This window comes from Choloepus didactylus, chromosome 12 (genome assembly GCF_015220235.1).
Source record: "Choloepus didactylus isolate mChoDid1 chromosome 12, mChoDid1.pri, whole genome shotgun sequence".
NCBI lineage: Eukaryota > Metazoa > Chordata > Mammalia > Pilosa > Megalonychidae > Choloepus > Choloepus didactylus.
Genome location: NC_051318.1, coordinates 63,842,028 through 63,856,639, shown reverse-complemented (window position 1 = coordinate 63,856,639; position 14,612 = coordinate 63,842,028). Strand labels below are relative to the sequence as shown.

The following is a 14,612-nucleotide window of genomic DNA, read 5'->3' as shown; positions in this document are numbered from 1 at the left end:
TTACCTTATACAAAAATACAAAACAAAGATGTTTACTATAATTTGATGAGAGGGCAGCATTTTATATATTCATCAATCATATTTTTATTATAGGTATCAGTACTAATATGCTATAAAAGCAAAATGTAATATTGCAAAGTTTAATCCATCATCATTTCTAGGCTCTGAAGATAAAATACACACCCTGGGAATGAGTCAACAGCTATGGGCATGTTACAAGTTTCTATAGAGAGGTGGCTTATTTTTCAGATCCGTGATGGCAAGGGAAGAAAGAACAGACAGTAAGATGCTATAACAAGTTCCTTCTAAAGAAAAAAGAAAACAAGAAAGAAAAAAAAAAAAAAAAAAGGAAAAACAAAGACTTAGAAAGAGAGAAATAACTTCATGATCAGCTGCATAACTATAAAATTTAATTAAATAACTGGTTATTAACTAAACACAGTAATGTGGCAAAGTATCTTTCTGCCTTCTGAACTGTAGAAGGGAATATTAATATAGCATTTTGAGATATTTCCATCACACTAAGTCATCCTATTATTTAAGGTTATAATTTGGGCTTATAAGAAGGTAAACCCAAGCTACATGATACTTTTATAGCCACTCAACTTTACAATTATTTTAATGGGAACTTAATTTCCAAGTCACTCAAAAGTGCAGGATCCGATTCCAGGAGCTGTAACATCACAGCATTTTATATTATTGTCATCAAATAAGTTCTAATCTAAACAACTGAAAGGAAAAAAAACATTATGGTTCACTTTTCAAAAAATTCGTAATGGATTTATGCATTTACTGGATTTAATTTGCTTCACCAGTAATCACTTTAACCACAGATCTTTCCCATCTGAGCACTTGAAGGTAAGCATTATTTCACAAATTTAGGTATCTGAATTCTGACACTGAATCTTGATAAACAAAAATACAGACTAAGTAAAACCAAAGCATAGAGCTACATAAACATAGGGTCAGTTCCTACCACACCGTGCCCCATTCAGTGGCTGACAAGCTGGTGTGTCTGTGTTGTTCTGAACAGAACTTCTTTGGATATAATATGCTTGCATATGCTGTAGGTTTCTCTCACGGAAAAAAATTAATAATTACCTCTAGTGCAGAAATAAATCAAGACTACACTCGGGTCTCTTACCTTTGCCATGGCTTCTCCCATCCTCCAAAAGCGGCACGACGATAGTGTTGTTCACATTGCCAGGTGACCGAACAGCTGTGTAGACGACAGGCACCGACTGTACCACCACAGGGATGCGGTGGACGTGACTCAGTTTGTTAGACTGTAAATTCATGGGACTGGAAGGTGGGACAGGATGGATAATGTGCAAAAACTGCTGGCCTCCCACACCAGATGCAGAGGCAACAAGGGGCCCTGGAGTTAACACTGTTGACGAGGATGATGCTGAAGATACTGATGTTATAACAGTTGGGGATGAGGCTGGACGACTAGAAGATGATGAAGAGGTTGAAGTAGAAGAAGGCGAGGAGGCAGACGCTGTCATGGAAACTGGGGAGGATGAAACAGCTGTAGGGGATGTCCTGGCTTTGTTTATTGACAAGTCCACTGGCTCAGTTTGTGTTTGGAAGTGATCTACAGATAACGAGTCCTCTGGGGGCTCCCCTTTCACATTGTTTAGCAACAGGGGGACAGCTTCCATATCGGGGTAGTTGTGGACGTTTGGAGACTGTGGGGAGAAAAATGGAACACATATTTATTTTTGGTAATCACACAATTTAATAGATGCAAGATACATTAATGTGGGTATTTATTCCTTTTTCTCTTATTGCTTATGGGCATTAATTCATTGACCAAATATTTGGAAGATTTCTATGTGATAGTTACTGTGATTAAAATGGAGGGTACAAACGTACAAAAGAGTAAGACAAAATCTCCGCCATAAACATATTTTCCTTCTATTGGGAGAGACAGACACAATCATTAATAAAAAGTGAAATTAGTGTTCTATGGAGGAGAAAAGGAGCCATAGGAATGTAAAAAGAAAGTGATTTTGCATAAAATCTTCTAGGAGTCAAGTTCAGTAAGCAAAGTGTAATCTATTTAAAACTGTGAAAATACCACCTACTTATTTAAAAACATTCATTTGATTGGTATTTTGAACCATCACTGCATTTATGAGTCTCAGTTTCCTCAGTTATAAACGAATGGGAATTTTGACTAGATAACCTTAAATACTCAATAAGCTAAAAAATTCTAAGATTTCATAATTCTTACCCTCACCCAACACAATCATAATCTGGAGACAAAATTTTACCTGGAAACAATACTGGGAGGACTCACTAAGACATTTCTACTTTCATATTTAGTGCAAGGGTTACTGTATCACCCCATTATGAGCATTACAAAAAAGCCACAGAATTATCCAATCTCCCATGCCTGATGACTAAACCATTTAACACATGCATTTCTAATAATTGGATTATAATTTACTTTCCAAATATGACAAAATAGTTCTCAAAATAAAGCTCAAAAATAATATACAGAGCTATTACAACAGGCATTTTAGGAAATAGTAATAATACTTTCAGGGAAAAAAATCACAGAAAATTTAAATTGTCAATGGCTGCTTTTGTCTAATCAAAAATGATAATTTTGTCCTTCATTTTATTCTTTGAAATTTTAATGAGTGTAATAATAGTAATGAAGATTCCAAGATTTTGCCCAGACCAATGTGCTGTGCAGAGTATTAGTTGGGCATAAATATGAATTTATTCATGCACTTATTGACTCATAAATTCAACAAATATTTATTGAATGCTGGCTTTTGAGGCCCAAATGGCTCAAGAGTTCTAATAGCTAGTATATGTCAGAGTAGCTTTAATGAGGAGAATGAGACCATAAAATACAACTTTGGTTACATCTATATTTGATCAGTCTAGCACAGACATTATTGTTCTATTATATGAGGACCAATTTTTTTTTCAGATTTATTATGGTATCAGAACAATGGCTAAAATTATTATTAAACTGTTTCATTTTATAATTTGTTCAATAAAGGATTTAGTTTGCTACTCCTCCCAAAACTTCAGCATACTTACAGAAAACAAAGAATGTTCTTAAAGCTTTTCTTTATAAATTATACATTATACTTCCATTCAGAATACACAATAGGCAGTACTGAAAGGGCATTTTATTTACTAACAATGAGAAAAGATGGAAAATGATATGTCAATAATGGTACCAAATCAAATATAAAGGGAAAAAGTCAATGTTTTATTGTCTTTTTTTTTCTTCTGAGCTAACATGGTTATTCCCATAAACACCTGAGTTGGAAAAATTAAAATGAGCCATCCAAAATGTCTACCACATGACATTCTAAATGACAAGATTTTTATTTTATATGCTGAAATTGAGGGGAAAAAAATGTTTTTCAATCTTTTCACAGACATTAAGAAACAGAAGAAAAAAACTGATTACCATAAATTTAACAACTTTTATAAAAGTTATCATTATCTGCTCTCCAAACTAAAACAATATTTCTATCTATTCTCAGCATTATAATTTAATTTTTTTGTAGAATATAAAATGTTTCTTTTAAATAAAAATATGTTATACCCATAAGGAAATTCATTAAGTCTGCTTTCATAAAAGATACTGATTTGTCATTAAAAATACAAATAAAATATATCATTAAGCACATATCATTAAATGCCCCCAGTTTGCCTGACTTTAAATACAGTCTTGAATAGTTTCTTCTTTTCACTTATTAGTCATATCCAAAATTCTTATTTAGGAAATATTAATTATTTTCACCATAAATTTCTCTCCTCTATTTAGACACAGGTTCCTAAATATATACTTACAAACCAGGGGCTGAGGTGTAATTCGTTATTGTAAAAGCATTCCATAATGCAACAGAAAGACTACTTTGGCAGGTTATGACAATGCTCTTGTTGGTAAATATGGAAGCTATCTGTAAAGAGATTACATCCTAGACATCAAGTTTCACTGAGCTTTGCAAACTACTTAGACATTTCTACATTATGAACACAAGTCTACCTTTTGTAGGTATCTGCTAAATCCCTCACTGAGGAAAATAATTATTCCTTAAGCTATTTTCTAAAAATGGGAGATGAAGAGTGTTCCTTGCACAATTCTGATGTATGTACTAGAAAGATATGACTACCAAATATTAAGGCCCCCAAAGTGCTTTCTTTATTTCTTTCTTTTTCTTTATTAGAGAAGCTGTGGGTTTACAGAACAATAATTCATAAAATACAGGATTCTGATACACCACTCCACCACCAACACCTTGCTTTGGTGTGGAACATTTGTTACAATTGCTGACAGCATATTTTTATACTTGTACTAATAAATAAAGTCCATGGGTTAGCTTAGGGTTCACTGTTTGTATACTGCAGTTCCATGGTTTTTATTTATTTATTTCTTCTGTTACCATATATGCAATCTAACATCTCCCCTTTTAATCATATTCCGATATATATATTTCAGTGCTGCTAATTGAGTTCACAATGTTGTGCTACCATCACTACCACCCATTACCAAAACATTTCCACCATTCCAAATAGGAACACCGTACATTTTAAGCCTAACTTCCCATTCCCTACCCCTATCCCATCCCCTGGTAACCTATATACTAGATTCTGACTCTATTGAGTTTGCTTATTCTAATTGTTTCAAATCATTGAGATCATACAATATTTGTCCTTCAGTGTCTGGCTTATTTCACTCAATATGATGTCTTCAAGGTCTATCCATGTTGTCGCATGTATGGGGACTTCATTCCTTTTTATAGTCCAATGTATGTATATACCACATTTTATTTATCCATTCATTGGGTAATGGACACTTGGGTTGCTATCATCCTTTAGCAGTCGTGAATAACGCTGCTAGGAACATCAGTGCGCAAATATCTGTTCGAGTCCCTGCTTTCAATTCTTTTGGGTATGTAGCCAGTAGTGGGATTGCTGGATCATATGTCAGTCCTACATTTTGCTTTCGGAGGAATCACCAAACTGTAGGAGACTACAGCGACTGTACCATTTTATATGGCCACTAACAATAAATGAGTGTTCCTATTTCTCTGCATCCTCTCCAACACTTGTTATTGTCCATTTTTTAAATAGCAGCCATTCTCATTGTGGTTTTGATTTGCATTTCCCTGATGGTTAACGATGTTGGGCATCTTTTCATGTGTCTTCTGGCCATCTGTATATCCTCTGTGGAGAGATGTCTGTTCAAGTCTCTTGCACATTTTTAAAACATGTTGTTTGTCCTTCTGTTGTTAAGTTGAAGGATTTCTTTATACAGTCTGGTTACTAAACCTTTTTCAGACATGAGGTTTGCAAAGATTTTCTCCAACTGTGTAGGCTGTTGTCTTAATTTCATGATGAAGGCCTTCGAGTTGCAGAAGTTTTTAATTTGATGAGATCCCATTTATATATTTTTGTCTTTTGTTGCTTGTGCTTTGGGTGTAAAGTCTTGCCTAACACAAGTTTCTGAAGATGCTTCCCTATGTTTTCTTCAAGGAGTTTGATGGTTTTAGCTCTTATAATAAAGGTTTCTGATTCATTATGAACTGATTTTTGTATATGGTGTGAGGTAGGGGTCCTTTTTTTATTTTTGCAAATGGAGATCCAATTTTCCCCGCACCTTTCGTTGTAGATACTATTTTTTTCCCAACTGAGCGGTCTCTGCCACCTTGTCAAAAATCAGTTGGCCATAAACATGAGGGTTGATTTCTGAACTCTCAATTCAATTCCACTGGTCTATACACCTGTCTCTGTGCCAGTACCATGCTGTTTTGATTACTGTGACTTCGTAATAAGTTTTAAGATTGGGAAGTGTGAGTCCTCCAACCTCATTCTTTCTGAAGATGGCTTCATCTATTCAGGGCCCCTAACCCTTCCACACTTTTCCATTTTTGCAAAGAAGTAGTTGGAATTTTTATTGGGATTGCACTGAATCTATAAATTGCTTTGGGTAGGATAGACATCTTAACAACACTTAAGTCTTCCAATTCATGAGCACAGAATGTCCTTCCATTTACTTAGGTCTTTGATTTCTTTTAGCAATGCTTTATAGTCTTCTGTGTACAAGTCTTTGCATACTTGTTTAGATTTATTCCTAGATATTTGATTTTTTTAATTGCTATTGTAGCTGGAATTCTTTTCCTGATTTCCTTTTCTAATTTCTAACTGCTTGTGTATAGAAACACTACTGATTGGGGATATGGATCCTGTACCTCATCACTATGCTGAATTCATTTATTAGCTCTAGGAACTTTCCTGTGGATTTTTCAGGGTCTTCTGTATATAGGATCGTGTCATTTGCAAACAGAGTAAGTTTTACTTCTTCCTTTCCAAATTGGATGCCTTTCATTTGTCTTGTCTAATTGCTCTGGCAAGAGCTTTCAGAACAATGTTTAATAACAGTGGTAACAGTGGGCATCCTTGTCTTGTTCCTGATCTTAGAGGGAAAGCTTTCAGTCTTTCACCATTAAGAAGGATGTTAGCTGTGAGCTTTTCCTACATGCCCTTGAACATGTTGAGGAAGTTTCCTTCTATTCCTAGTGTTGTAAGTGTTTTTATCATGAAGGGTGCTGGATTTTGTCAAATGCCTTTTCTGCATCAATTGAGATGATCATGTGGTAGCCAATGTGCAGAGAGAGCAATTTACTGTTCTATGCCATAATTTGTAACCCTTCCTCCTGCTCTTTTCTGGATGCTGTGCAGCATTCTTCTGGCCTCTGGAATGCCAAACTAGTTGTTTCATACAGTTCTTGCCTGTTTAATAGTTGTTCTCGTGGAAAGACTAAGTCCTGTAGCTCCTTCACTACTCCTCCATCTTCCTACAATCCTCTCTCCTAGATGCTTTCAAATACTTGAGAAATGCAAAGCTTTTGCCTTAGCTCTAACCTAAATACAGAAAATGCTCATAACAAACAGTAAAGGAGGATAAACCAAACCCTTGGACCAAAGACATATCTTATTTGGAAACTTGGACAGATTATGCATGAATTTATAAGCACAAACATCACAGATACACACGCTGGGTTCCTTTTTTATATGTAGCAGTTGAAATACAGCCAGCATGTCCAAAAATAATGCTTCATCAGTATAATGTGGACAAAATCCTTATGTACCATTCATCTGTTCACAGTGTTGACATAATTATCCCATAAAATCATATCCTGACAGCCCATACTAATCTCTTATATTGTGGTAGTGTGGCAGGAGAAGCCAGGCATAACTCTGGCTTCAGGCTTCACACAAAAATTTGTCAAGCCAGTAACACTGCACAAACACGGTTTCATAACAGTTGACGGCACACTCTTGGCCCACCTTTTAGAAAAAAAAATTGAATGGCTTGATCCTGAAACCACTGTCAGTAATTCATTTCTTTACTTTTAGAAGGTGGAAAATCAAAAGCACTGGTTCTGACACTTTCATCCATAAGCGCATAGCTGTAGAGAAGTGACAGAAGCAGAGAGCGAGCCAAGAGGGATAAGGAAGACTGAGGAGAAAAAAGAGGAAAATGCCAAAAGCGAGGTACTCAAAACAGCTTGGAATTAAATGAAAAGCCACCTGTATTAGAGAAAGTGAGAGAAGATACGGGCATGCCACCCAAAGAACAGCCATTAACGGAAAAGGAAACTTAAAAGACCAGAAATAACAAAGAAAGATTATAACTTTTAAGCAGCTGGAGGAAGAGGAACCACTGTAAAAAGAATGAAGGATTCTATTCTCAGATTTTACCCTCAATTCCTGATACAACACTGCTAGACTATTCAGAGAAATGTCAATTAAGTGTCTTTCTTTAAGAGCCCTTTAAGAGTTTTGCCTGGGAATGGTGCCCTTAGATGGTCGTTTGCTGTTGACATCCCTAGTATGTAAAGATAAAACACTTACTATATTCATATTATCAAATGAAAACAATATTTCTTCTAAAGACATGATGATTGGATAGAAAGACTGAGTTTTTGTCAAGCAGGATGAAAGTAATGAATAATTTCATTTTCCAAGAGATCATAAAATACCCCTTGAAAGGATCCACGATAATATTTAATTTTTTTAATAATAACGTGTCAAGATACAATTGCATGAATATATGCAAAACCTCATCCAGGTACATGCAACAACATACTTTACAAAAACACGGTCTGTGAAAATCTAAAGATAACAAATATAAACAGGATTATATTGTTATATATTATCATTTTCTCTGTAAGTCTGAAAGCCAATTTTACTCATAAATCCACTGAAAAGTATTACACATAATATTCTAGAGCACCTCTTCATTTAAGTGATCTGGGAGTAAATTTTAGCCTTTCTAATCAGATAATTTTTTCCTGAATAAACACTGAAAACATAACTTCAGCTTTATGCATTGTATTGAATGAATGTAAAAATGAATCTAAACCTCCTGTATTAGCAACCACAGTACCAAATGTGTTTCCTACAATCAGCCATTACCATCAGCTGGACCTTAATCATTGTCTGTCAGCGGATAGATAGCATTTTTAATGCTGGCTGTGTATTTTAATCACCTGGTAATCTTAAAAAGAAAATGAAAAGTCTAATCACCACCTGAAGAAACTAAATTAGTATCTTTCAAAGATTCTTAGGTGTGGTCAGGTTTGAGGACCACTTGTATAACATTCTGCTGAATGCTTTCCAAGATTTATATGTAGTTTATTTCCCCTTTTATGGCACCAGGGATTTTGAGAGATGTGGCACCTTCACATGCACACTGGATAGCCCCAACTTTGCATTCATCTCTTTAGCAATCATTTAAATAAACTATTTTTAATTTTACCTTTACAGATTTTTTTGAGAAATAATCTCATGACAGGTTTTAGAAAAGATTATAGTGACTTGACTAACTCTACGTAGCTTGTGCCTTAATTGTTTTGTATTGTGCTCTGTTATGTGGTATTATAGAAAGAAAATTTGATTTGGACACAAAAGACTTGAATCCATGATCTACCCCAGTTATATATTAGCTGTGAAATCTTGTTATATCATTAAAATTCTCTATGTTTCAATTTATCCATCTATGCAATATTAATATTAATTCTAACACAGTTGTGAAGACTGAATTAAGGAATTAAGTGCTTTCACTGTAAGACTGAGAAATGTGTAGGAGACATGCCAATAAGCAGAGCATTCCCTTCCTTAAAACTAAAAATCCCCAACAGAACCCCATCTATTATTCTATTTCAGAGGCAACTCATTGAACTCAACATAAGATATGTTCTGACACAGGATTGCATAAATACAGTCATTGCCAAGGTACAGTATTTGCTAAATAACCAAATAAATATGTTACAAAAGTAGCTGGACGAATCTGAATTTCGTAAGCATTTTTAAGGTTCATCTATAACTTTAAATACACTTTTTCTTAAAACATAGAAGGCAGTCATTTGACACTTTAATTTTTTCTGTACTTTTTAGCTTAGATTGACCCACTGGATGATCATATAACAATTGATGGAATACATTTTAGTTGATCAGTCTGATTTCTTAATTCCAACAATACAAATACCCAATATTAATCCACAGTTTAGTCTGTATCCATTTTGACAATTATGTATAAAAATACTCAAATAATTGTGTGGGGATGTTGGCCATTCTTCAACATTCTCATCATGGGAAGAAACAGCAGAGCATATTTGTTTCTTGTTTCTCAATAGGAAATTAGTTTATATGAAGTTCATTGTCTCCCTTGCTGATTAACTGAACATGTACCTTTTATGGGGGGCACTTAAAGAAACCTCATATGTACTTTGTGTGAAAAAGGAATCAAGCTAAACCTAAGACTCCACGTTCTGTTATGCTCTGAGATTTTAAACTACAAGACATTATTTTAAATGCATATACATTTTTAGTAAAGAGCCAAATTCCTCTTTTTTACATGAAATGCTTGGTAAGTACATGCCTTGAATTTCCTCTTAGTATATGAAATTTCAAGATGCAAGCAGCAGGCTCTAAGCAAGCAAACTGCAACATGGACTGACCACTTTTTTAGCCTCCATATGTTTGTGAATTTTATGACCTTCTGCCTTTTATTTATTTCCAACTTCATTCCATTGTGGTCTGAGAAAGTGTTTTGTATAATATCAATATTTTTAAATTTGTTGAGACTTGCTTTATGACCCAACATGTGGTCTATCCTAGAGAATGTTCCATGAGCACTTGAGAAAAAAGTGTATCCTGCTGTTGTTGGATGTAGTGTTCTATAAATGTCTGTCAAGTCTAGTTCATTTATCATACAATTCAACATCTCTGTTTCTTTAGTGATCCTCTGTCTAGATGTTCTATCCATTAATGAGAGTGGTGTATTGAAGTCTCCAACTACTATTGTAGAGGTATCTATTTCTCCTTTCAGTGATCGCAGTGTTTGCCTCATGAATTTCGGGGCATTCTGGCTTGGTGCATAAATATTTATGACTGTTATGTTTTCTTGATGAATTGACCCTTTTATTAATATACAGTGTCCTTCTCTGTCTCTTTTAATTGTTTTGCTTTTGAAGTCTAACTTGTCTGATATTAATATAGCTACTCCCGCTTTTTTCTGGTTGTTGTTTGCATGAAATATCTTTTTCCAACCTTTCACTTTCAGTCTATGTTTGTCCTTGTGTCTAAAGTGAGTTTCTTGTAGACAGCATATAGATGGGTCCTGTTTTCTTAATCCATTCTGCCAGTCTGTGTCTTTTTATTGGGGAGTTTAATCCATTTACATTTAGTGTTATTACTGTAAGGGCAGTACTTTCTACTACCATTTTGTTTTTTGGAATTTATATGTCATATCTTATTTTTTCCTCTCCTTTTACCTTTCCTGATAATCTTCATTTCTGCATTCTTCTCCAACTCTCTCTCTCCTGTCTTTTCCTATCAGCCTGTAGCACTCCCTTTAGTATTTCTTGTAGTGCCGGTCTCTTATTCACAAACTCTCTCAGTGTCTGTTTGTCTGAAAATGTTTTAATCTCTCCCTCATTTTTGAAGGAAAGTTTTGCTGGATATAGAATTCTTGGTTGGCAGTTTTTCTCTTTCAGTATCTTAAATATCTCATGCCACTGTCTTCTTGCCTCCATGGTTTCTGCAGAGAAATCTGTACATAGTCTTATTTACCTTTCCTTGTATGTGATGGATTGCTTTTCTCTTGCTGCTTTCAGAATTCTCTCTTTGTCTTTGACATTGGACAATCTGACCAGTAAGTGTCTTGGAGTAGGTCTATTGGGATCTATTCTATTTGGGATACGTTGTACTTCTTGAATCTCTAATTTTCTGTCTTTTATAAGAGGGGAAATTTTCAGTGAATATGTCTTCTATTAATCTTTCTGCCCCTTTTCCCCTCTCTTCTCTTTCTGGGATACCCATAACACGTATATTTGTGCGTTTCATGTTGTCACTCAGCTCCCTAAGACCCTGCTCATATTTTTCCATTTTTTTCACCATCTGTTCTTTTGTGTGTATGAATTCGAATGACCTGTCTTCCAGTTCACTGATCCTTTCTTCTGCCTGTTCAAATCTACTGTTGTGTCCCTCCATTGTGTTTTTCATCTCCTCCATTGTGGCCTTCATTCCCATGAGTTCTGCCATTTGTTTTTTTAAGTTTATGAATTCTTCTTTATGGTCAGCCAGTGTCTTCTTTATATCCTTCAGCTCTTTTGCTATATCTTCCTTCATTTCATCAAATTTATTTAGCATTAGTTGCCTCCACTCCTGTGTCTCAGCTGAGCTATTAGTTTGTTCCTTTGGCTGGTCCATGTTTTCATGTTTCCTGGTATGGCTTGTTATCTTAAGTTGTCTAGGCATCTGATTGTCTTGATTAGTTTATTTTGGAGCTTGTTTTCTGTCTTTTACCTAGTGGTTTTCTTGTTGGTTGGCTTTGTTCTCTGGCCTCTGTTATTCAGTTCAACTTATTCTAGACCTCTAACTTAGGTTCTATTTAGTTGATCAGAATTTTTCCCCTCTTGTTTTTTCTGTTTCTTGCTCTGCCTCTATGTAACCTTTTTGTGAGTGGGTCTCCTCAGATATGGTCGACCCTAGTCAGATTTTCCCAGTCTAGTGAGGCCCAGGTCTCACTGGGAGGGTATGGAGTTTTCCTGAGAATGAGACCCTCCTATGAGGCCTTTAGAATTGGTGCTTTTCCACTCTTGTCCAGCAGGTGGCGCTGGCCAGCCTGCAGCTCCCCCACCAGTGTAAGGAAGTATGGAGACTTTAGTTCTCCTGGTGACTCTGATCCTGTCAGGGGCGTGGCTGACTGAAGCGGGAATCTGAATTCCAGCCCCTGGGGTCTGACTTCCCAGGAGGACTGCCAGTTGAGCTGGACTTCCCTCCACTCTCCCAATCCTCAGAACTCCAGTTGTCTCTCAGGGTCACTATTCCCTTCTCCTCTTTCCTCTTTGGGGCCTCTCCAGGTAGAATCCTTGGTTAGCAATGTTCGCTGCGATCTCAGCTTTTCCTCCAATTCCAAGCTTGTGTCCAATGTGTGACTGGTTACTGGAGACCCTGAAAACACTGTTTCATATAGTTCTTGGGTAATTGCCAGCTGCTCTAGGGGAGAGACGAAATTCTGCTCCTCACCACTCCGCCATCTTGCCCCGCCTCTGGACTGACTACTTTTGCTCTAAGTGAAAAGGCACCAAATATCTGTGAATGGGGAATACCCTTCCCTTTTCTCAATGTTGTTTTATTTTACTAAAGAGCAAAGCCTATTTTTCAAGAGTTGTTTTGTATGTTTACTGATGGTCATAATTTACTTGACTTTCAGCCCAGTGATTTTTCTTCTTTACTCCAAACATTCAAGTGCAAACTCTTAAACACAAATGCTATAAAAGTGTGAATTTATAAAATGGACAAATGAAAAAAACCTAAACCAAAAGATACCAAAGAAAGGGCAAATAAATAGGTAGTTCCTCCAAAAATATAGATGAGAGAATGAAAGGAAGGAAACAGCAGAAATACCCTGAAGTGACAACCTCGAAATTGGTTCTAAAAATAGTGAAAGAGTTATCTACTGCATGAAGGGAAGATATTTGAGAGAATAAATTCAAGTGCATCATATCAGTATCTCCAGTTAGTTAAAGAAATGACTGCTTCCTTAACAAAATTCAGAACATGTGCATAACATATTACTGCATTCTGTGCTTGGTTTTTAGTTATGCTTTTATGCATCCACAATTGAATTGAAAATGCCAAGACTTAAAAAGGGTTCTAAACACATTTAAACTTATTCCAATTTTTCCTCATGTCCTTGTTATTATATTTTTCTGAACTATTTTCCAGCACTTCCATGAATTATATTATTTGCCCAAAGCAATTAGTAACTATTTTTACAATTGAATGTGACTCTGAAACTCTGGCTTGGCCCACACGTATTGTGAGCGTGGGGTGATGTGATTTGAATAGGCTCACCATTAAGATGATGGAGGACAGAGGGAATTCTATTTATGCACTTTAAAAATTAATGGCAGACAATCCCAAGCATTGAAAAGACTGACAAGCAAGTTTGGACATGAACATAATGGCGTTACATATAAATATTCAAATATTTAGCAAAGAAATAATACTTTATTTTACCACATAATTTATTCTGTGAATGCTCATCAAATTTACTAGATGAGAATACTGTACTCAAGATATTTTGGATATTAAGCCACTAAATCCTACTCACCTTGCTACATTAGATAAAGAAATAATATCATTAAAACAAAGGTCAAAAAAGGAAAACCATGAGTTAGTTATGTTCCTATTTTCTTACAATTACTTTCAAAGAAAGATTAATTTCAAACTGAATTTCACAAAGCACACAAAGGCATTTTACTAAAAATAACTTGTGCTCAATATTAATGGTATTGATTAGATCCTATTTGGTCTATTAATTTATCTACTACTCTTTTCAATATTTATAATCCAAAATTATTATCACGACATTGTAAATAAAGAGGTAAAGTAATAAACAAACATGTCTTTTCTACCATGTGATTAGAATATTTTTGTTCTTTTGGTTTCAAATTAATATTGTTATTTAGTGGACGATTTAGAACATTCAAATTTCACTATATATGAGAGGAAAACATGTCTTAAAGACTTTTAAGGATAAAAGGGTCATTTGAGTCTTCATCCTAGGCCCTTCACTGGTGCTTGAGGCAAATGTCTTGGGCTAGTTACTTACTTCAAAAATATACAATAATGTTCACCATTTTCAAATAGATTAATCTTCTCTACCATCAGACAGACCCTGCTTTTGTTTTTACAAAACACTCACCATAAATAGTTATTTTTATCGTAACATCTCAACAAATTTCAGAGAAAATTAAACTTCACCTCACAGAGTGGTTGGGATAGTCAAATGATACATCTGGAAAGCCTAACACATTGCAAACATAGAAAGCAATGATGTGAACTTGTTATGTAAAGGAAGGTATTTTTTGCAAACTAAGGATTTTATTTTTGTATAATTAAGGCAAGTGAGTAGTCAAGAAAAGCCTATATATGCTTCCCTTCTCTATCAAGCCAAGACAAGCCCGATGATAAACCTGGAGATGAATCTGTCTTTTTCCACCTCTCTCTGGAGTCAGGTAAACAGCAGTGGGAAAGCGCCACAAAGAGAAAAGCAA

General features: G+C 35.3%; 1 protein-coding gene across 5 annotated transcripts in view; it reads right to left on the bottom strand.

Moving 5' to 3' along the window:
* The window catches only part of KLF12 (Kruppel like factor 12), a 512,320-nt gene that overhangs the window by 179,167 nt on the left and 318,541 nt on the right, over positions 1-14,612 (bottom strand). For all 5 annotated transcript variants that reach the window (XM_037799597.1, XM_037799598.1, XM_037799595.1 and 2 more), the window contains one exon: positions 1,145-1,691. In XM_037799597.1, coding sequence (XP_037655525.1) covers positions 1,145-1,691 — 547 coding nt within the window. The remainder of the gene's footprint in view (positions 1-1,144; positions 1,692-14,612) is intronic.